Genomic DNA, 22,606 nt, shown 5'->3' with positions numbered 1-22,606 from the left:
CGAACTATACGATCTTGTGCTATGTTTAGGATTGGGTCTTGTCCATCACATCATTCTCCTAATGATGTGATCTCGTTATCAATGACATCCAATGTCCATAGTCAGGAAACCATGACTATCTGTTGATCAACGAGCTAGTTAACTAGAGGCTTACTAGGGACATGTTGGTGTCTATGTATTCACACATGTATTACGATTTCCGGATAACACAATTATAGCATGAATAAAAGACAATTATCATGAACAAGGAAATATAATAATAATCCTTTTATTATTGCCTCTAGGGCATATTTCCAACAATTATCATGTTTCAAAAAGCTAAACCGCCTATATTGGTATAAAAAGGTACAGATCTAAAGTACCTAGGTGAAGAAAAACAAGTTTCACAGATTGATATGATAATTTCAGATCTGTGGTGTGACAGAAAACTAGAATATATTCAGGCCTAAACTTCAGGTGCTTAAAAAGTTCGTCAGATTCATATGAGTTTTTTATATATGAAGGGAATGCTCTAATGAAGAAAAAGGGTGTTTATGGATACGGTTGCACATGAAATAACAGATCCAAACTAGTCGTTTATGCTACTAAGAAGAACAGTGATGAACGGCGCCGGAGTTTCGATAGACTCCGATGAACACCAAAACCCTAATGGTGGATCTAGAGCAAGGAAAGGAGGAACTTACTGATGCTAATGGAACAGTGGAGGAGCGTCGCATTTCTCTGGTGTGGTCAGGTTGATGCAGCGGCCGTCGTTGGGGCGGAAGCGAAGGTCGACGGCGGCGGCGGAGCTCCAACGTTCGACGGCGCGAGGAAGAAGACGATTCGAAGGGGCATGAAGGGGAAAAATGAAAAGGACCCTTCGGCTTTATTTATAAGGTGAGCTGGATAAGTGTCAGACGCGAGAATTGAGGAGCCCAAAAATGGGATATGTGACAGCTTTGTCGCCTCGATTGTCGAAGGCTCATTAATGAAGGTAAGATTTAGGCAATCTTTAATAACAGGTGACGTCATGGCGGTTTATCATGAACCTGGAAGATGACATCATGGCGGTTTATGAGATTTATGTGAATATGCAGAAGAGGAAATTTTCCTAAGTATTGAAGATTGACATGAACCAGTTCAAATCAATCTGGGGCCTAACATTGGGGATATTACTACTGGACATAAACCGGCCAGGAGAGGCCGGGTTATCCCCATAATGGTTATTATATTTGAAGCCCATAAAGACAAAGATGGTGGCTCTTTATGAAGGCCCAAGGCCCAAAGGCGGGTTAAGGCCTGTAGACATAAACTGACATTGATATGTAAACTTGTGTTGTAAGATAGAAAGAATAGAGACCGAGCCGGACACGTTTATGAGCCGGCCTCGGGATTCTGTAAACCGGCGGGCGTCGAACTATGTATATAAAGGGACGACTCGGCGGTGGTTTAGGGACAACAAACAATAACTCGAGAGCCAGGCAAAGTGGATTCGCACCCTGGTCATCAAAACCCTAGCAATTCCATCACAACTGGAGTAGGCTTTTACCTTCATCGTAAGGGGCCGAACCAGTATAATTCCTTGCGTCCCTTGTTCCGCTTTAACCCCTTTAAACTAACCCGTCGCGATGGCTCTACGACTAAGTCCTTTCACTAGGACATCTGCCGTGACAAAACCAAGACAAATAGCATCATCCATAGCAGAAGTAGCATCATCAATTACTTGCAATATATCAGGATTAATAGCAAGTGGTGGTGTTGCAAGCTTACTCAAAACAAAAGGTGAATCAAGTGAAGAGCCAGATAACAGTTCCTTACCTCCCCTCGTCTTAGAGGGAACGATCTTGGTTCTATCATCCTTAAGATTCTTCATAGTGATGAACAGCCATAAATCCCAGGTGATTCAACAAATATAGCTATGATCCCTGGCAACGGCGCCAGAAAAAGCTCTTGATAACTCACAACTATAAGGGATCACAACAGTTTTCGATGGTAGAGTATTCAACCCAAATTTATTGATTCGACACAAGGGGAGCAAAAGAATATTTGCAAGTATTAACAGTTGATTTGTCAATTCAACCACACATTGAGACTAAATATCTGCAGCAAAGTGATCAGCAGCACAGTAGTATGGTAATTCGATAGCAGTAGTAACGATGCAATGGTAACGGTAACAGCAGTGGCAATAGTTTTGTAGCAGTTGTAACAGCAGTAACAGTAGTAGTAGTAGTGATAGTAACTCAGAAGGAACAATATGCATGTGAAAAGCTCGTAGGCACTGGATCGGTGATAACGTTGGATAATATTCATCATACAACAGTCATAACCTAGGGTGACACAGAACTAGCTCCAATTCATCAATATAATGTAGGCATGTATTTCGTATATAGTCATACATGCTTATGGAAAAGAACTTGCATGGCATCTTTTGTCCTACCCTCCCATGCCAGCGGGGTACATAAGGAAAGTAAGGGATATTAAGGCCTCCTTTTAATAGAGAACCGAAACAAAGCACTAACACATAGTGAATACATGAACTCTAATCACTAGAAAGAATCCCAATTTTTGTCACATTGTGGTATGCGGGTCATAACACATAGTAGGTGCATACAACTTGCAAGAATGGATCAAGAACACAAATATATTCATAAAAACATAAAGGGTTCAGATCTGAAATCATGGCACTCGGGCCCTATTGACAAGCATTAAGCATAGCAAAGTCATAGCAAAATCAATCTCAGAACATAGTGGATACTAGGGATCACGCCCTAACAAAACTAACTCGGTTACATGATGAATATCATCCAACCCATCACCGTCCAGCAAGCCTACAAAAAAATTACTCACTCTCGGCGGTGAGCATCATGAATTTGGTGATGAAGGATGGTTTATGATGACGAAGATGGAAGATCCCCCTCTCCGGAGCCCCGAACGGAATCCAGATCTGGCCTCCCGATGAAGAACAGGGGGCGGCGTCTCCGTATCGTAAAACGCGATGACACTTCCTCTCCTATTTTTTCTTGAAAAATAGGAATTTATAGTGGTGAGATTAGGGTCAACGGAGCCACGTGGGCCCCATAAGCCACCATGGCGTGCCTGGGGGGTGGGCGCACCCTGGTGCCTTGTGGGCACAGGATGGCTCCCCTCCAGTGGATCTTGGCTCTAGTAATTTTTATTTATTCCATAAAAAATCTCCAAAAAGTTTTGTCCAATTCTGAGAACTTTTATTTCTACACGAAAACAACACCATGGTAGTTCTGCTGAAAACAGCGTCAGTCCGGGTTAGTTTTATTCAAATCATGCAAATTAGAGTCCAAAACAAGAGCAAAAAATGTTTAGAAAAGTAGATACGATGGAGAGTATCACTGCACCTTTGTTACGATCACTACTTGTTTATTGTTACAAATTACCTTGGTATCAAACTCTCTGTTACCGATAATTTTAGTGCTTGCAGAGAATACCTTACTGAAAACCGCTTTACTCCTTGTTGGGTTCAACACTCTTACTTACCGAAAAGACTACGATAGATTCCCTATACTTGTGGGTCATCAAGACTCTTTTCTAGCGTCGTTGTCAGGGAGTGAAGCGCCTTTGGTAAGGAAACATTTATATTACGTGTTAAAATTTACTGTCACTTGTTACTATGGAAAGAAATCATTTGAGAGGTTTGTTCGGGGTATCTTCACCTCAACCGGAAGCAATAAGAGTTGTCCCTCAACCTCCTGAACCTACTGAAAATATTTATTATGAGATTCCTTCAAGTATGTTAGAGAAACTGCTAGCTAATCCTTATGCAGGAGATGAAATAGCACATTCTGATATGCACTTAATCTATGTGGGTGAAATTTGTGGATTGTTTAAACTTGCGGGTTTATCCGAGGATGGAGTTAAGAAGAATGTTTTTCCTTTATCTTTGGAGAGAAAGGCATCGACTATTGGATGATATTGGAGTATGGGATTCAAACCGATTGAAATTGGAATTTCATCCGAAGTTTTATCCTATGCATTTGGTTCACTGTGATCGAAATTATATATATACTTTTTGGTGAGAAAGTATCACGATGTCGAAGCGTATGTCGGCTCGGAGACCGTCTACAAAACGAGTGAAGTAGTAATAAGGATGAATTGTTTCAGAGAATGCAGATAAATGACTAACTATTAATTCAAACTGCTCAATGTACTCTGCTACAGAAGGTCTTTGGGAAATGGTATAGAATTGACGAGATAGAAGTTGGTGGCGATCTCGCCCAAATCGGGTGCACATCAAGGTAGCAAAAGTCTTCCAATTGAATTCAGAAAGTTTGTTCTGAATCAACTGAAGCCAAACCGAAGCAATGCCGGAACAATTTAGGGTAGCCATGGGCACCCAAAATTTCTCCTGAATTCCAAACATGTTAAAGTACTGCTCACACAAGGTCTTCCACAAACAGGGATTCTTGCCCGTGAATTGGAGAAACCTGATGGAGGGGTGGGTTTGCCCGATCCCGGCCAAGATCTAGCTCGCATGGGCGAATGGGGCGAGAGGGACATAGGGGAGCGAAGTATGAACCGGCAGTTGGCCGGGGTAGACACTGACGCGAAGCCAGTGCCAGGCCTCGTAGAAGTGCATCGTCGCCCTGGCCTTGAGGCCCGAGGGCACCATCCTCCGCGTCCTTGCTGGTGCTGATGTGGTCGTGCAGAGAGGTTGGTGGGGCGGGTGGCACCGTAATGGTGGACGCAACCGTTGTGTCCTCGCCTGCTGCCGCGGGTCGCCCTTGTCAGAGTACGGCGACTGCCGTGGCGAGCTAGTCGACACGCCGTTCCAAATCCGGGCGCCACTGGACCATGTCGTCCAACCTGGCGGTCGTGACCTGGATCATGGCAGTGTTGGAATGAATGTCGACGTGGATTCCGTCAAGGGAGTTGGAGAGCTTGTCGAAGTAGTCCTTAAACGAAGGATCCATGACGGTGATTTGATCGTTGGCGATGTCAGCGAGCGCCTCTCCATGAGGTGCGCCGGGACGGGATCAGAAAGGCTCTCAATACCAAATGTGAGCAACCTAACAATATTCCTCTCGGTCTATAACCCTCACGTGCGAATTCGACTAGCAATAGTGGATTACATTTTGCGTTACATGAATTGAGGAAAGGGGGTTCGTGGTAGAGAAAGAACAGGTGGCCGCCGCCGGGATTCGTGCTCCACTGGATGCCCTTCACGCAAACGGTCAGGGGTAAGTAGGTGAGCTGTGACTCGCACCCACTCCGGGCCCTAGACTCTTCGGTTGGGCTGGCGTGCACGAGTGGGCCGAGCTGCCAGCGAGGCCAGCGACTTGCCTTTTCGTGGGGTATGCATGTCAGTTCCACTGACAGGTGGGGAACTGGAGGGTGAATTAACTGAGATTGCACGATGATGAGAGAGGGGAAGAAAAAGATAAGCAGACCGTTGGGTTTCCAATCGAGTGTCAACTGAAATTTCTTGATTTATTTTCTTTTCAGTTGACCGATCCACAGGACAGGAGGTCACTTTCTCGTCCCACGGAAGAAGTGAACACCGCCCCTTCGTTCCCCGACACGCGCGAAATTCGGTAGCAAGATGTCGCAGACCAATGTTTTCGGCCGAGACGCGCGCCGCAGGAAGCTGCACGACACTCGCTCATCCGGCCACGCCAAACGCCCAGCCAGCGACACCACCGCACGCAGGACGCGGCGCCCAGGCCGGCACGCCACCACCACCCGCGCGAGACCCGCCGGACGAGCGGCGCTTCGCCAAGCTCGGAGCGCGCACGCATGCAACCCTCATGCCCGCGAAAGCCTCCCGTCCTCCACCGCTCGGCGCAGCGAGCTATAAGACGGCGGCGGGGCGCCATCGGCTCTCACCATTCCCACGGAGAGAGGAGGCAGGCAGCCAGGCAGCTTGCCCCCGCCCTCCCTCCGTGCCCACGCCGACAGGGCCTCCCCCCTCTCGGGCGAGCGCCGGCGCCACCACCCACCACCACCACCCGGCCAGCCCCGTAGCTAGCCCGGAATAAAATAAATTTATCTATCTAAGTACCTAGCCAGCCATGGCGTCCCTCTCCCTCGAGGACGTCCGCGACGAGACCGTCGACCTGGTAAGTCCTCCCTTCCTTCGTCGCCATTGATCCGCCTTCACGTCTTCGTGTGCATTGGATTGATTTGATTTGCGATTTTGCAGTCGACGGTGACGGTGGATGAGGTGTTCAAGACGCTCAAGTGCGACAAGAAGGGGCTGAGCGAGGCGGAGGGGGAGAACCGGCTCAAGCTCTTCGGCCCCAACAAGCTGGAGGAGAAGAAGGAGAGCAAGCTGCTCAAGTTCCTGGGCTTCATGTGGAACCCGCTGTCCTGGGTCATGGAGATCGCCGCCATCATGGCCATCGCGCTCGCCAACGGCGGCGGCAGGCCGCCGGACTGGCAGGACTTCGTCGGCATCGTCACCCTCCTCTTCATCAACTCCACCATCAGCTACATCGAGGAGGCCAACGCCGGGGACGCCGCCGCCGCGCTCATGGCCGGGCTCGCGCCCAAGACCAAGCTGCTCAGGGACGGCAACTGGGAGGAGCGGGACGCCGCCATCCTCGTCCCCGGCGACATCATCAGCATCAAGCTCGGCGACATCATCCCCGCCGACGCCAGGCTGCTCGAGGGCGACGCGCTCAAGATCGACCAGTCGGCGCTCACGGGCGAGTCCATGCCGGTCAACAAGTACGCCGGGCAGGAGGTGTTCTCGGGCTCCACGGTGAAGCAGGGCGAGCTGGAGGCCGTCGTCATCGCCACCGGCGTGCACACGTTCTTCGGCAAGGCGGCGCACCTCGTCGACAGCACCAACAACGTCGGACACTTCCAGCAGGTGCTCACGGCCATCGGCAACTTCTGCATCATCTCCATCGCCGCGGGCATGCTCGTGGAGATCATCGTCATGTACCCGATCCAGCACCGCGCGTACCGCGACGGCATCGACAACCTCCTCGTGCTGCTCATCGGCGGCATCCCCATCGCCATGCCCACCGTGCTCTCCGTCACCATGGCCATCGGCTCCCACCGTCTGTCGCAGCAGGGCGCCATCACCAAGCGCATGACGGCCATCGAGGAGATGGCCGGCATGGACGTGCTCTGCAGCGACAAGACCGGCACGCTCACGCTCAACAAGCTCACCGTAGACAAGACCCTCATCGAGGTGTGCTCCAAGGGCGTCGACAAGGACATGGTGCTCCTCTACGCCGCCAGGGCGTCCCGCGTCGAGAACCAGGACGCCATTGACACATGCATCGTCAACATGCTCGCCGACCCCAAGGAGGCCCGCGCCGGCATCAAGGAAGTCCACTTCCTCCCCTTCAACCCCGTGGACAAGCGCACGGCCATCACCTACATCGACGGCAACGGCGACTGGCACAGGGTCAGCAAGGGCGCGCCCGAGCAGATCATCGAGCTCTGCAAGATGGCACCGGACGCCGAGAAGAAGGTGCACACGCTCATCGCCTCATACGCCGAACGCGGCCTCCGGTCCCTCGGCGTGTCGTACCAGCAGGTCCCGGAGAAGAACAAGGAGAGCGCGGGCGACCCGTGGCAGTTCATCGGGCTGCTCCCGCTGTTCGACCCTCCGAGGCACGACAGCGCGGAGACCATCCGCCGCGCGCTCCACCTGGGCGTCAACGTGAAGATGATCACCGGCGACCAGCTGGCCATCGGGAAGGAGACCGGGCGGCGGCTGGGCATGGGCACCAACATGTACCCGTCCACGGCGCTCCTGGGCGACAAGAACACGGCCGTGGACGGGCTCCCCATCGACGAGCTGATCGAGAAGGCGGACGGGTTCGCGGGGGTGTTCCCGGAGCACAAGTACGAGATCGTGAAGCGGCTGCAGGACAAGAAGCACATCGTGGGGATGACGGGCGACGGCGTGAACGACGCGCCGGCGCTGAAGAAGGCGGACATCGGGATCGCGGTGGACGACGCGACGGACGCGGCGCGGTCGGCGTCGGACATCGTGCTGACGGAGCCCGGGCTGAGCGTGATCGTGAGCGCGGTGCTGACGAGCCGCGCCATCTTCCAGCGGATGAAGAACTACACCATCTACGCGGTGTCCATCACGATCCGCATCGTGCTCGGGTTCATGCTGGTGGCGCTGATCTGGAAGTTCGACTTCGCGCCCTTCATGGTGCTCATCATCGCCATCCTCAACGACGGCACCATCATGACCATCTCCAAGGACCGGGTGAAGCCGTCGCCGAAGCCGGACTCGTGGAAGCTGGACGAGATCTTCGCGACGGGGGTGGTGCTGGGCACGTACATGGCGCTGGTCACCGTGGTCTTCTTCTACCTGGCGCACGACACGGACTTCTTCACGGAGACGTTCGGGGTGCACCCGATCCGGGACAACGACCGGCAGCTGATGGCGGCGCTGTACCTGCAGGTGAGCATCATCAGCCAGGCGCTCATCTTCGTGACGCGGTCGCGGAGCTGGTCCTTCGTGGAGCGGCCGGGGTACCTGCTGCTCTTCGCCTTCTTCGCGGCGCAGCTGGTGGCGACGGCGATCGCCGTGTACGCCGACTGGGACTTCTGCGACATGGAGGGGATCGGGTGGGCGTGGGGCGGCGCCATCTGGGTCTTCACCCTCGTCACCTACGTCCCGCTGGACGTGCTCAAGTTCATCATCCGCTACTCGATCAGCGGCAAGGGGTGGAACAACGTCCAGAACAAGGCAAGCTAAGCCAAAGCCCAAATGCACGCCCGCCTCCGCCGCCGTCGCCATTGTTGTTGATTCCTTCGTCTTCTCCATTTCGTCCCAGTGAGACACGTTTGTGATCTTGGCGCAGACGGCGTTCACCAACAAGAAGGACTACGGCAGGGGCGAGCGGGAGGCGCTGTGGGCCAGGGAGCAGAGGACGCTCAACGGCCTCAGCCAGCCGGCCGGCTCCGACCTCCTCGGCAACAAGGAGGAGCTCTCCGACATCGCCGCGGAGGCCGCCAAGCGCGCCGAGATCGCCAGGCTCAGGGAGCTGCACACGCTCAAGGGCCACGTCGAGTCGGTCGTCAAGCAGAAGGGCATCGACATCGACGCCATTCCGCAGAACTACACCGTCTGATCTCATCGATTGCTGCTCCGGTGGGGCGGCCGGAGAGGGTCCGTCCATGTGTTGCGTGGGTTTCAGCGGGAAGAGTACTACAGCTATGCCGGTATACCTGTCTGTGTATACATATCTCTCTCTACTGCTGCATAGGTTTTCTTGTGCTCTCAATGACATTATCTCTGTAATACAAGTGTGTGGGAACGGTGCGTCTGCATGAACATTTTGTCTCTCTTGTCACCAGCCTCTTGCTTCTCTCACTGCTACTTTCCCTCCCTAAGGCGTTGTTTGGATAGACAGTATATACAGAACGGGATCTCCACAAACCAGGAAAACGGCGTAACAAACTAAAATCTCGTTTGGCAACTCAAGCTAATCCATGAATACAGAAAACTCGGCTTTCCAAAATCCCGAATTTTGGGTATATGGAAAAACTGCTAATAGTCGTTTTCCCATAAACGAGTTTCGTATAAACCGGATCCCAGCGTAGAGCAGAGCACGCGCTCGCCGGGAGAGCAAGCGCTCGCCGGCGGCTGCGTGCGGAGTCATGCAGGACTGAGGAGACGCGACGAGGGCGGTTGACCCGACAATCTCGGGAGCAGAGCAAGCGCTCACCGGCGGCGGCAAGCGCTCACCGGCGGCTGTGCACCGAATCATGCAGGACGGAGGGGACGCGATGAGGGCAGTTGGTACACGACCTCAGGGAGTAGCGCAAGCGCTCGCCGGCGGCTGTGCGCGGAGTCGCCTAGGACGGATGGGTTGCGACGAGGAAGCTAGAGGGGACGCTAGAAGTAGCCCGGGCCGACGATCTCGTAGACCGGGGAAAGCATGAAGGGAAGCACAGCAGCAGCCGGATGGAGGATTGATACGCTGCCGAGTTTGGAAGTCTCGTCAATGGACAATGGGGAAGAAGGTCACGGGTGATGTAGGATAAGATGTTTGCTATCCAAACAAAAAACTCTACGGACCTGGTTTATTGATTTTTTTTAACCAAAACAAAGTTCTCTGTAAACACGTTTTTCACAAAACGAATAGGAAAACCAGTTTTCCTAGAAATCAGCTAAAAACTCGTTTTCTATAATCCCATCACTAATCCTCATTATCCAAACAACGCCTAAACAAGTATAAGAGTGTTTCGATCACTACTACTTTAGTGATCTATAAACGCTCTTATATTTCTTTACGGAGGGGGTACTATGAAAACTGACTAATGCACCTCCTACATCCAAAATCTCTTCTACCTTTTCAAATGAATGAACATCTCATAAACACAAAGGAATGGATAATTCTATGCATAAGAGAATATCCTAGTGACTCACATCTACCTACACAGAAACTCATAAACCCTCATCTCTCCTCAGGTTTACAGAAACACGATGGTACAGAAATGGGAAAACAATTCTAATCAACTCCCCCAAAAAAATCCTACCGTCGGCAGTTCAGGGTTTAGTACATGTAAACATGGTTTCTGCGTCTTAACCAAGCTTCCTTGAGAGGGCATCAAAATGGTCATGGCAACACGACATCCATAGCGATATATGTGACTATTTGCCGTGCATGCTTTGTGGATTGACCACAAGGATGGTGTCAGGTTTCGATATGATGCAGCAGCCCTTCATATAAGCAATTGCACTGAGGGTATCACATAATCCTCCTGGTCTCTCCAACTCCCTGATACCAATCCTACGATAGCATGGTAGAATGAATCACGATACGGTATTCACCGCGAAGCCTTGATCGCCTTCCAGCATGTGAATTCAGAAGGTATCATGTTTTCATCACTGGAAATCACAGCTTTGGCAGTTAGTTTTCCAGCTAATCCATGATACAGGAGGCCCCTGGCTCCAAGGCCACCGACTAGCCAAAAGGCGCAATTGCTTCTCTCGCCTATTACATCATTTAGACAACCCAACAGTGGCAGGGATCCATTGGCTGTCAATGGAGGCATGGCTCTTATCCCGGCCCTTGCTCGTACATAATCCCATTTACTTATTCCTGGATAAACAGCAGAAGCTTTTGGGAGCAGCTCTTCCGTTGCAGTACGTGCTTCTTCATCAGATACACTTGGATCATGATTGTCAGACTTCCATTGCCAAGTTGACCCGACAGAAACGGTACAGGGTCCTTGGAATGCCAGCCATGCATCAGACAAGATTGAAGGACTTTGGCTGCCATATTTTTCTCTGCGAGGAAATGCGGCCATCAGATAATTCCAGTAGGTACTGTAATGACTGTAAGCTCAACTTACATAAACAACTTACACTGTGTCTGATGGCAGTTGGAATTCAGCAATAACTCCTCTGCAGGTTCTAAGAGGCAACTTATTTGTAAGTTCTGGAAGTGAGCTAGCTTTGCCCCCAAGGCAGATGATCACTGCATCATAATCTCCTGCTCATGTTCGATAGTGTCTTTAGGCATAGAAAAATGTTGATACCACGACACAATGGCTTCAGTGGTGTGCACATGTTGAATTTTAACGTTTTCCTTAACAGGAGCTACTGAATTGATAAGTTGTACACTGACAAAAATTCAGCACATCATTTCTAGCTTTAGGTGGTTTAATGTGGATGGAAAGCCAACATCTGAACGGTCACATATATTGTAATGTTTCAGTTTGTGTAAAGCAATATCCCTTGCTTTATTGGGACTATGCAAGAATCCTACCTGAAAATTGATGTAGATTATCAATATGTTCATTGTACAGATTGAACTCTTTCTGTTCACTGGACGACGCAGATGCTTCGTTAGCCACATTTTGGCATGCAGAGAACAATGCCTACAGAAACACAATAATGAAGTGTGTTAGCATACCAAGAATATAACATAGCAAACAGTTGATGATGAAACAAAGCAGGAAGGCGTGCAGCACCTGTAAATATTTCCTAGGGTTGATGTTCAGTGCTAGTGGCATATAAACCGCAAGGTTGAGCGGAACATGTAACCCAGGGATAAGTCGCTGTGCAGCATCCGAATCAAGAACTTGAAGGCTGCAACTCTGGAGGCAACTCTGAGCATTCTAACTTGAATAGGTCGAAGTCGAAGCAATTAAAACCAGGCACCAAAAAACACAAAAAAGGAAGCACCTGAGCATAGCTTCGTAACCTCAGTCCAGCAGTACCTCTAGCAATATATCAGCAGCCTTCTCTGTCGTAGGTGGCCGCAAAATTCCCCTACTCGGCAAAAGGTATATATACTTATCAAACGCCAAACATCAACAAAAACAAACGGTTAAAATATACTACTCCCTCCGTTCCTAATTATAAGTCTTTTTAGAGATTCTAATATGGACTACACATGGAGCAAAATGAGTGAATCTACACTCTAAAGTATGTCTATATTCATCCGTATGTAGTCCATATACAAATCTCTAAAAAGACTTATATTCAGGAACGGAGGGAGTACAAGCTACAAGGAAAAACTGATTGCCTTCTCCAGATAAGGGACTCATCATCCCGATCTGATCCAGCGGTGTCATTCGCTTTCTCTGCGCTGCGCAGGAGATCCATGCTCTCTTTCCAGAATTCGCCTCCCCTCCAGAGAAGCTTGGCTGCAGTTAAGCAAGAGATCCATGTGTCTATCAAACCTATGCTAGAGCTGGACTCAAAACTGTACTACGTACGTACAATATAGTGAGTGGAACACAGTGTCGAATGGTTGTAGTGATGGAGGAGACCTTTGGGCGAGTACGGATGGAGAAGCCCTCCGGAGACCCCCGAGGCGCCTCCCCCGACGCCGTTCTCGTCGTAGACGTCCACCGACACGCGCGAATCCTTCGGGCTCTGCTGCAGACACGCCAGACAGCGTCGGCTGGTTCAGGCGATGCTCCGAGTCCCAGCTGTGTGTGTATAAGTAAATATAAGGCCAGGGGGGGGGACCTTGAGGAGGTGCCACGCGACGGAGAGCCCCGCGAAGCCGGCGCCGAGGACGGCGTAGCGGAGAGGGCGGGGCCATCCCGGCGGCGAGGGCGAGGGGGAGGAGGCGGCGGACGTGACGGCTCTTCTGGAGCACGAGCCGAGGCTCTGGAGGAGGCGCGGCCGGGGAGGAAGGGGAGACGGCGGCTGTGTGCTGTGAGGCGGCGGCATGGCTTCACGGCGGCTACGGTCGTGGATGAGGATGCGGCGGGGCGGCTACTGTTCCGGATAGAAGGACGGCGGGCGGTGGAGCAGCGGCGCTGCTCTCGGCAGGAATAGGGGTAGGGCCCACCGGAAAGAGGCATTCGCCGCTCCGGGCTTGCAGGAATTGGGCCGCCCAGCCCCAGAGGTGCCTGGAATCCCAAGACTATAGCTGGCCAAATGGGCCGGTTTTTTCGGGCCGGCCCGTGAGCATGCCGGCACGGCACTGGCTAAACGGGCCGGGCCCGGCACGCGGCACGCCCTGGGCCGTGCCTGGCCCTGGAGGCTGGGCATGCGGGCCGACACGGCACGGCCCGATTAAGTTTTTTTATGTTTTTCTATATCTATATATGGCTCAACATGTAAAAATAGGCTAAAAAATGCTCAGTGCGTCAGATAATAGACTGAAAATATGCGGCCCACCGTACTAAACGGGCCAATGTGCCGGCCCGTTTACTAACTGGGCCGTGCCTGGGCCTGGGGACGCAGCACGCAGGCCGGCACGGCACATATAGTAATCGTGCCCTGGCGGGCCGTGTCGGGCCAGGCAAGATTACGATGGGTCGGGCCGTGCCGTGCCGGGCCGGCCCGTTTGGCCAGGTATGCCCAAGACACGAAAAAAAATTAAATAATAGACTTACCTCAGAAAAAAAAAAGTAGACCACGCCTACAAAAGGGGAGGCCATGAAAGACTAAACTCACTATTCCAACTTCATTCTGAAAATTAACAATTTGGTCATTTGAGTTGTTTAAAAGATTAAAAAATGTTGTAGAACAATATATAATGTGTACACATGCATAAACTATGGAAAAAACATGACCATTTTGTGAGCAGTAAGCATCCTAGTTGTTACTCCCTCCGTTCCTAGAGATTTTAACAAGTGACTACATACGAAGCAAAATGAGTGAATCTACACTCTAAAATATGTCATGTCTATATACATCCGTATGTGTTAGTTCATTTAAAATCTCTAGAAAAGACATATTTAGAAACGGAGGGAGTAGAATATAAATGGGGGCATCCACACATGGTTGGGACGACGTTATCTGAGAACAGTGGCGGAGCTTGGCCCAGAAAACTGGACGGGCCGACAGTAGGAAAGAACTATTGGGATGGTGTTTCATGGCCCAAAAATAAGTATACACTACAGAAAAATCGCATGGGCTGGGCGGGCCACGGCCCATTCGGTCTTACTGTAGCTCCGCCGCTGTCTGAGAACATCACCATGGCAATACAGCAAGGTGTAATATGCTCGGATAAAGACAATATTCAAAAAATTGAAAGCTACTCCCTCCGTCCCGTAATATAAAAGCTTTTTTGACACTACACTAGTGTAAAAAAATGTTCTTATATTATGGAACAGAGATAATAGAAACGATGTTCTTTTTTGCACGAAATTTTCACTACCTCATCAAGTGCAATATGCAACACTAGCTATCTTTTCTCTGCAGGTTTGTTATGAACAAAGATTGCAGGAAGTCAATCCTTCCTGAGTGCGGCGTTTCTGCTTCTGGGCTCATCTGCACCCCCCCCCTCCCCCTAACAAAAAAAATTAAAAACAAATAGTAAAAAAATTCCAATTTTCTTTTGTGTGAGCTGCTCAAATGTCCAAATAAGTTGAAATTTGGAGCGAACCTCCCACGTACAATTATCTATCACATAAAAAAATTGGAGTTTTTGATTTTTTTAGTATTTGTTTTGATTTTTTTTTTCTGATCGGGTGCAGATGAGCCTGGGCACCGAATTGGGCCTACTCTGGCTACAGATTCTGAACAAATGGGACAACCTCTTCAAGGGTCAACTATAAAGTTTGATGCGATAATTTCAGGAACAAAAGTTTATTCTGATGCCTCATGGAAGAACAAAAACATTCCAGGAAGAAGTGATCTTCAAGCTACAGGAATTGGAATTTTCATTTTTGTTCCTGGAGATGACTTTGACACACAAATCATGATACAAGCTTCTGCTAACTCTACACATTCCCCTCTCGTGGCTAAAGCCTTGGCCCTTCAATTTGCTGCTAAGGTGGCTTGCAGGTTACAACTCCATAATGTGTCATTCCTCACAGACAACCTTCCTTTGGCAAAGATGGTGGTTTTCAGTAATATTAAGGATAACTTTATTGCTTGGAGATGTCGAGCTCAAATAAGTAGTTTCCTGCAGGACTCTTCTAGTGAACTTGATGCTATCTATCACATTCTCAGGAATATCAATAGCATTGCCCACAACTGTGCTCACTAGGTTCTCAATTCAAGAATAGAACATGTTTTTAGCTGTACAAATTCAGCTCATTCTCCTTGTCCTTCTATGCTTTCTCTTCAAAACTTTCAGGTTGAAGGATTTGTAATACACGCTGTATTTTGCAAATGAGTTGAATGAAATTTGGCGCCTGAATGCGCCTTCCTTGTGTTCAAAAAAGAGAGACAACATTCCATCACGACAGAAAATGCCCCACAACACTTCAACAACAACCTAAAAAACAAGCATTTCTTAAATTACCGAAGAGAGACTTTACATCTATAATAGCATCTGGTGTCATTTGCCCGTCATATTGCCTGTCTACACAAGGGTGGTGCTGGCTCCGGGAGCAGCGGCAGCGACGGCGGGCGCCGTCAACCCGCTCTGGTGTGTGTAGTCTTCGTCGGGTGGTCTGAGGACTTCGTTGTACTTTTCTTTACTTTCAGGGTGCTTTGCACTACTTCTGAAACTTCAATATTATCCTGAGGTCTTTTCCACACACACACAAAAAAAGTAAGCGTCTAAGCGATGTAACAAAATATTAACAAGCTGCATCCTAGCTCCATCGGTAAAAGAGGCATGCAGTTTCACCATATAGAACCACCCTAAAGTATGTCTCTCCACTATCTCATCATGTTTCTCCACTTATCCTTCAAGTCCACCTGCAATACGGCCGGTTAGGCGGTTACTAGATGAAAGATCAGTCACAAAAAGAAATTCTTTAGTGTAAAATTCAAATACCCACCGTTGTTCTACCAATAAAAGCATCGGGATTGTGGATCAAAATATCCTTCCAATTGCTGCTACCAAATCTTCACAACAGCAAGAAGGGAGAAGCGGTAAGGATCATAAAAGAAAAAGGCACAAACTACAGCTTCGAGACAAAATTTAAACAGCAATCAAGAGAGATTATCGAATAACGAATTCCAACAAGACAAAAGACATACTGTTCAACGCCCTTCCTTAATGTCTCTTCTTCTACCGAGCTCCACCTCCTTGCCCTTCTACGCCTAGCTTTGTTTTCTGCCACTTGCAACGGAGAAACCGGTATTCTCCTTGGGCTAGGCAAGTGCGGTCTATGTGATTGTGATCTTGAACCATCAGGATCAAGCGAATCCTCCCACTGCAAATAAGATCCCTTTGAGCATAGTTACCAAAATCTAATGTTTTAGGACTTATGCCTAGAAGGGTGTCCTACATAATAAGAAAAGACTTTAATCACCAAAGCACTAAAATTCCACTTCTTTTTTTAATTAAACTACATCATAGTTTACTTCTGGAGATGTACATAGCTGGCCAATGTGCATGGAGAATACTGAAGATCACATTTTACTAAGGATTAGCCATCATATAAATTAAGTATTAACTTATATATTGTACAAAGAAAGTAGTATTAACTTACAAAAGTTCAGTATTATATCAATCGCACAAGTACCAATGCATATTTGCTGTATGTTCAAATGCTGATTTGATAATCGTTTGCCATGCATAAGAAACCAGCCTGTCCAAAAAACATATGTCCACATAACTTTTAACTTATACTCCCTCCGTTCACAAATATAAGATGTTCTGACTTTTTTGTGAATTGGATGTATATGGACATGTTTTAGTGTGTTTGTTTACTCATTTCTGTCTGTATGTAGTCTATATTGAAATATTCAAAGAATCTTATATTTGTGAACGGAGAGACTATTATCTAGTTTCTCTAGAAAGCAACAGAACTGAAGATGGCAGTGAAAAGTAGCAGCATAATAATTGTGAACTTATCAAAGTAACTTATACAAACAAATAGATGGTGTTTTAAGGCATCTATTTATATCATAAAGGCGTTGTGATAGCATTAGTTTCCTAGATAAATTATAATTAAGATAACCCAGTTGTCTCCATTTGATATTACTCCTTGATCGAAGTGGTTGAAATATGTAGAATAATAGAAAACATAAAACAGATACTCCCTCCGATTCATATTACTTGTCTTAGATTTGTCTAATCTAAGACAAGTAATATGGATCAGAGGGAGTAATACACAAAGGAAACTCACAAGAAGAGATTGTGCTGTAGGGTTCCAATCCATAAGACTTGATGGCGTGCCTTTTCTCAATGTATCGCCTTGGTCATTAACAGCACTTGGACCAGCAATGCTACAATTCGCAGCCTGATTGTTAAATTCTTCATCATTAATATGAACTGCCTTATCCATCCTTGCAGCCAACACCTTATCTGCAGCTGCTTTTGCGGCTGGTAATGGATCATCCACCACATTATGAAGGTCAGCACAGCTTAATTTCAGGTCATGTATGACCTTATGAACTTGAGGGGTTGAAATTCGGTCTTCAATTTTGCTCAAAATTTCACGTGTTTTTTCTTTCCCACCTGTAAGTTCCAAAATTGTACCATCAATGATAGGCATAAAATAACATTGTGGCGTGGTTGGATCTAAATGCAACAATGTAAAATAATTCCAACTACCATTCCAAGCACATGAGTGGTGAATAGAACAGGCCCAGAAAACAGGAATTCCAAATGAAAGTTCCACTGGTCATCAAAGACTTAGCAGTAAGGGCCATGAAACGCAGGAGAAGGGCTGAAGGGGTCACTCATTGTCCTATTGGGGACAGGTGCACAAACAACAACTCCAAACATTAAACATCCACGGCCTATACTTGGTCTAATCTACCAAGTATGTACAAACAGAATATGCTCAAACAATTATACTAGCATGCTCAAACACCACTAGAAACAAAAATGTGGCTCAAACAAAATATGCTCAAAACAATTATTTATGGAACCAGGACAAATTATACTAGCATGTAAAACATATACTCCCTCCATACCGAAATATAAGACTTTTGGAATTTGCACTACCTTTCCCGAATCGCTCGGTCACTACAAATTATTTTTTCGCTTCTGAAAATGTACCCAGATCTCCCTCACTCGGTCTCGAGTCTTTCTTCCTCACTCGCTCACTCTCTCGACACCTCCTCCTCTCCCCTCAAATCGACGCCGCCTGGCCGGTGCCTTCCTTCCTCAGTTGTACTTTCGGCACCACTGCCTCAGCTGGTTACACCCGCCGCTACAAGCGCGGCATGGGCTTCTTCAGTTCAAGGTCGTTTCTGGCCAAGAAACCAGCGGTGCGAGCCTGGACGCCGAGATCTGTGAGCTTAGGTGCTAGAACTGCTCAAGAGAGGCCTGCTGTTCGAGTGTGCGACGCCGGAGGAGAAGATGGTGATCTCCGCGAGTCAAACACAACCTGAGTCCATCGACACGGGTAGCGAGGTGCGGCACTGGAGCGCTGAGGTCAACGATGTCCTCCTCCTCCATGGCTTCTCGGAGATGTGGCTTTCATGGAGCCACCAGATGGCCGCCCTTGCGGTACGCGGCCGCTCCACAACCGTCACGCTCCTCGACCACCTCTGCCTCCCCAAGGTGCGGCCGCTTTTCTCTGGTGTCTATGGTCCTTGCTATGATTGCCTACTGTGTCTTGTGATTTACTCCATCATCTGTGATCCAGTGTCTGTGATTGCATCCCCAAGGAGTGTTGTAGTTTCAACTCCAATCTTCTGCTGAAAATTACAGTGTATAGGTTGTGTAAAATAGAAATTGTAGACTTTGGTTACATAGAAATTGAAGCAAATGTGCTTGTAAATTGCATTTTTTTACAATAGGGTGTGGCCACATCCAGGTGTATATTCTGAAATCCATTTTCCTACAAATCCTTCATTAAAATTTGACTTATCATAACATGCGGATTCTGGAAACAAATCCCCAATTATACTTCCATCTGCAGCAGCAGAAACTAATAGAGTTGATTCGTGTGGGAAAAATAAATGAAGCTTTGGAATTTGCTCAAGAACTTGCACCAAGAGGTGAAGAAAATGTGAGTTCTACTGAAATTATCCCTTTAACAGTTTAACTTCAGTTAGGACTATGGGTTCAAATCTTTATTAATCAAAACTCCCATTATTATATCTCTTGGTAATACCACTGATTTTTAAGACCATGCCATGACATGACTTCTCTATGTGAAATGTTGGCAATTTTGCAGCAAGCCTTTCTCGGGGAAATAGAGAAAACTGTAGCCCTTCTGTTTTTTGAAGATGTAAGAAACTGTCCATATGTTGAACTGCTGGACGTTTCTCAACGCTTGAAGACGGCAAGTGAAGTTAATGCTGTCATTCTTACAAGCCAAAGTAACAAGAAAGATCAGTAGCACGAGGAGTATCTGTTTATCTATTTTGTAATTTAGTGTCACCGAGGCATACCTGCATGCTGCATCTACTTGACATATGTACTGAACTTATATCAAACATCTTTTTTTATTTTGGAATAAGCTACCTTTTGGTAAAAGAATTTGAAACTGACAAGTGGACACCCAATCAAGAACAATGCATAAACTGACAAGTGGGGTATGTATTTATTCTCATTTTATACCTCAAAGCAAATCTAAGACTGAATTTTATCAAAAGGTTACATGACTAAAGACTAGGTTTAGACAAAGATTGAGTCAACTGCACAACTGCTAAGGGTGGCGTTGGTGTTTATATTTATAAAGGGATTACATGTACAAGTACAAGTCATATATGAAGGTACATACTACCTCTGTAAAGAAATATAAGAGCGTTTAGATCGCTACTTTAGTGATCTAAACGCTCTTATATTACTTTACGGAGGGAGTACAGGTCTAATAACTACACATAAATATAATAGTGTACTGCCATGCTGAAAACAGCAAACACTTGAGCTGATCATGCATGACTGGCGACGAAAGTAGGAAAACATGTTTCAGACGTGCCATTGGAAATTACAGTGCATGGGTAGCTAGCTGAACACTTGAGTTGATTTAGTTTCAGCATCCAATCTTCTATTCAAAATTACAGTGCATGGATAGCTAGCTCAACTTGCCTGTTAATCTTGCCCGTGCCATGCCTGAAGTAAAATTACAGTGCATGAGTAGGAGGTCTATCTGTTCACAGGATAAATATGTGAACACCTCTATTTTTGTTTGGTTTGATTTTCTTAAATACTCCAATAACTGAACTGTCTGAAATTATCATTTGCGTGTGTTCTGGTGTTGTAAAAACTGATGTCCCCCCTCTCTCTTGGGGATTTGGCAATAAAATTCAGGTGGAGGGGTCGTTACCCCTCTCCCGGTGACGCTTCAAAAAAAAAAACAGGAACGAATGATGAAGAATTAAAGATTTCACAAGCATGTCAATGGTTGACAATCATGAACGCTCTAGCTGACCAAGTTCACCAGAGTTACATTTCAGGTTCCTCCTGGGAGATAGATATTATCTTTCTATTGTCGCCTCTTGCGTCAAAGGCTAAAAGTATAACATATAAGGCCTGTTCGGCATCCCACCGCTCCACGCTCCCGCTCCCGGAGCTGGCGGGGTTGAAGTTAAAAATTGCGGAGTGGGGGAACAGGCGCTCCGCAGATCCTCGAATTTCACGGAGCAGGGGATAGTATAGGCAACTTCATCGCATCATTGCGTCTCAGAGCCTCGTCAAATAAAATGCTGTGCTTTGTTGGCCAGAGCAGAAGAATGCTCACCTAGAATGCGGTATTTGGCGCGGACGGTCTCGTCAGCGGCGCGCCATGTCTCGACGGCGCCGTCGCCGACTATCTGCTCGGCCGCTAGCTCCAGGCGAGACGGGCCGATCGCGGCCCACTCGGCCGCCAGGAGGTCCCTCACCCGCCGCTCCGCCTTGGCCCTGTCGCCAAACAGCCCCTTGAGCACCTCCTGCGAGAAGGCGTTCCCGACGGCGGCCTCGAACTGGTCCGCGACGACGAGGGCCTCGGAGGAGGCGAGCGCGGGGTCCCCGCCCTCCTCATCGTCGACCGCGCGGCGCGCGCGGCCGCCGGGGCGCGCGAAGAGGGCCCGCGCGGCGGCGTCGAAGTCGGGCGCCGAGCAGGCGAGGAAGGCGGCGACGGCGAGGTGCGCGGCGGAGACGGGGGACGCGGGGTCCGGGTCGGGGAGGGAGGCGAGGAGCTGGAGGGAGTCGAGCGCGGCGGTGGAGACGGGGTCGGTGGCGAGGCGGCGGAGGAGCAGCGAGCGGAGGAGGCGCGGCGTGGGGCGGTCCGGGAAGGGGAGGCCCGCGAGGAGCACGTTGGCGGCGGCGGTGGGGATGGACGCGTCCCCTACGACGTGGTCGAGGATAAGTGACGCGTCCGCCGGCGTCAGCCGCGGCATTTTTTCTTGCCGCCGGTAGGGTTTGGGGGCGAGGGGAGGGGGACTGGCTACGGGCCAGTCGACTGAAAGTCCCTATTTGGGTCAGTCGATGTTCTCCGCCCTTGATCTCTAATCTAACGGCCAGCAGTCATCTTCCACCTCCAGCAGTTTCTGAAAACAGATCACATCGCATCTTCTTTCTTCCGATGCTTTCTTCCAACCACCCCCACGGACCACCGGACGGACCGCCAGCCACCACCGCCCGCGCCAGCCTCGCCACCCCGCCCTCCTCGATACCACCCCCCACTGTCGGTCTCTCACCGCCCCGTCCACCCCTCTAGGCCCCGCCGCACCGAGTTTTTTCTTCGGCGAATCCCCCCTACCACCGCCCCCACCACCGTCCCACCATGAACCCTAAGATAGACACTGGGGTAGCCTGCTCAACGAGCTTCTTCCTCCCATCTGGCTATTTCTCCCTTCGACCAAGATCTATTGACCCAACTGTCAAAACTCAGTCTATTGAAATGCAGCTGTTGCGAGGGGAGGGAGCGGCGAGGAGCGGTGATGGCTTGCTTCGGGCTCAGTTTACTTCAGTTTTGTTTTGCTTGCCGTTTTGGGGTCGCCCACTCGGGTCGGGTGGAGGTTTAATGAGAAGCCTTTATTTTGTTCTTTTTTATGGAGATGATGCAAAACTTTGAGCATCTCCCATAGATGATCAAAATTTAAAGATGTAAAACTAATGACGTATAATTTACATCTTTAAAAAATGCATTTTACATCTTCAAAAAGAGGCAACTCTATTAAATGATGTATTTTGATGATGTAGAAGTGCAACTCCAATAGATGATGCCAATTGGAGATGTAAAACCTAGAAACTTCAACAACTACTTCATTTGAGACATAATTCAAACATAGTTCTAATAAAAAAATTAAATGACTACTACAACTAATTCAAACTACTACATCCATAAAACTAGTCATCCTCCTCCGAGTGTTGGGGAACGTTGCAGAAAACAAAAACAAAATTCCTACGGTTTCATC

The 22,606-nt window shown here is 48.5% G+C and overlaps 3 protein-coding genes across 6 annotated transcripts; 1 reads left to right on the top strand and 2 right to left on the bottom strand.

The window, feature by feature from the left end:
* Window positions 1-5,822: 5,822 nt before the first annotated feature.
* On the top strand, window positions 5,823-9,281 carry LOC123152303 (ATPase 6, plasma membrane-type). Of its 2 annotated transcripts, none has more exons than XM_044571880.1 (3): window positions 5,823-6,068; window positions 6,152-8,674; window positions 8,790-9,281. In XM_044571880.1, the coding sequence occupies exons 1-3, from the start codon at window positions 6,021-6,023 to the stop codon at window positions 9,057-9,059; spliced, it is 2,841 nt and encodes a 946-aa protein (XP_044427815.1). In that variant the 5' UTR covers window positions 5,823-6,020; the 3' UTR covers window positions 9,060-9,281. The 2 variants fall into 2 exon arrangements, with proteins under 2 accessions (XP_044427815.1, XP_044427816.1); XM_044571881.1 differs by having other exon boundaries at window positions 8,763-9,281.
* A 1,182-nt stretch (window positions 9,282-10,463) lies between these two features.
* On the bottom strand, window positions 10,464-13,258 carry LOC123151457 (uncharacterized). 2 transcript variants are annotated; one of them, XM_044571164.1, is made up of 8 exons: window positions 12,917-13,258; window positions 12,715-12,820; window positions 12,468-12,588; window positions 12,160-12,211; window positions 11,911-12,057; window positions 11,706-11,817; window positions 11,303-11,429; window positions 10,464-11,224 (listed from the first exon to the last, which is right to left on the bottom strand). In XM_044571164.1, exons 1-8 carry the CDS (start codon window positions 13,121-13,123, stop codon window positions 10,762-10,764), a joined length of 1,335 nt encoding a protein of 444 aa, XP_044427099.1. In that variant the 5' UTR covers window positions 13,124-13,258; the 3' UTR covers window positions 10,464-10,761. The 2 variants fall into 2 exon arrangements, with proteins under 2 accessions (XP_044427099.1, XP_044427098.1); XM_044571163.1 differs by having other exon boundaries at window positions 12,715-12,823; window positions 12,917-13,252.
* Window positions 13,259-15,508: 2,250 nt separating this feature from the next.
* On the bottom strand, window positions 15,509-21,811 carry LOC123151846 (uncharacterized). 2 transcript variants are annotated; one of them, XR_006475895.1, is made up of 5 exons: window positions 20,947-21,811; window positions 17,434-17,765; window positions 16,340-16,586; window positions 16,138-16,204; window positions 15,509-16,054 (listed from the first exon to the last, which is right to left on the bottom strand). XR_006475895.1 is itself a non-coding variant. In XM_044571488.1 (5 exons), the coding sequence occupies exons 1-5, from the start codon at window positions 21,584-21,586 to the stop codon at window positions 16,016-16,018; spliced, it is 1,254 nt and encodes a 417-aa protein (XP_044427423.1). In that variant the 5' UTR covers window positions 21,587-21,768; the 3' UTR covers window positions 15,509-16,015. The 2 variants fall into 2 exon arrangements, 1 of the variants encoding a protein (XP_044427423.1); XM_044571488.1 differs by having other exon boundaries at window positions 16,340-16,515; window positions 20,947-21,768.
* Window positions 21,812-22,606: the final 795 nt, after the last annotated feature.

The sequence above is a fragment of the Triticum aestivum genome, chromosome 7A, assembly GCF_018294505.1.
Source record: "Triticum aestivum cultivar Chinese Spring chromosome 7A, IWGSC CS RefSeq v2.1, whole genome shotgun sequence".
Lineage (NCBI taxonomy): Eukaryota > Viridiplantae > Streptophyta > Magnoliopsida > Poales > Poaceae > Triticum > Triticum aestivum.
This window is presented reverse-complemented; position numbering and strand designations above follow the sequence as displayed.

Bases quoted from the DNA above. Each gene is read 5' to 3' on its own strand.
- LOC123152303 (XM_044571880.1), top strand. From the start codon at position 6,021: ATGGCGTCCCTCTCCCTCGAGGACGTCCGCGACGAGACCGTCGACCTG. The intron at 6,069-6,151 runs GTAAGTCCTCCC...GCGATTTTGCAG, and splicing joins GCGACGAGACCGTCGACCTG to TCGACGGTGACGGTGGATGA. The intron at 8,675-8,789 runs GCAAGCTAAGCC...ATCTTGGCGCAG, and splicing joins GGAACAACGTCCAGAACAAG to ACGGCGTTCACCAACAAGAA.
- LOC123151457 (XM_044571163.1), bottom strand. From the start codon at position 13,123: ATGCCGCCGCCTCACAGCACACAGCCGCCGTCTCCCCTTCCTCCCCGG. The intron at 12,824-12,916 runs GTCCCCCCCCCT...GCGTGTCTGCAG, and splicing joins TCGCGTGGCACCTCCTCAAG to CAGAGCCCGAAGGATTCGCG. The intron at 12,212-12,467 runs GCAATCAGTTTT...TTTGCCGAGTAG, and splicing joins GAGTCCCTTATCTGGAGAAG to GGGAATTTTGCGGCCACCTA.
- LOC123151846 (XM_044571488.1), bottom strand. From the start codon at position 21,586: ATGCCGCGGCTGACGCCGGCGGACGCGTCACTTATCCTCGACCACGTC. The intron at 17,766-20,946 runs GTGAGCATTCTT...TGGAACTTACAG, and splicing joins CGCCAAATACCGCATTCTAG to GTGGGAAAGAAAAAACACGT. The intron at 16,205-16,339 runs GTATGTCTTTTG...GCTGTTGTGAAG, and splicing joins TTAAGGAAGGGCGTTGAACA to ATTTGGTAGCAGCAATTGGA.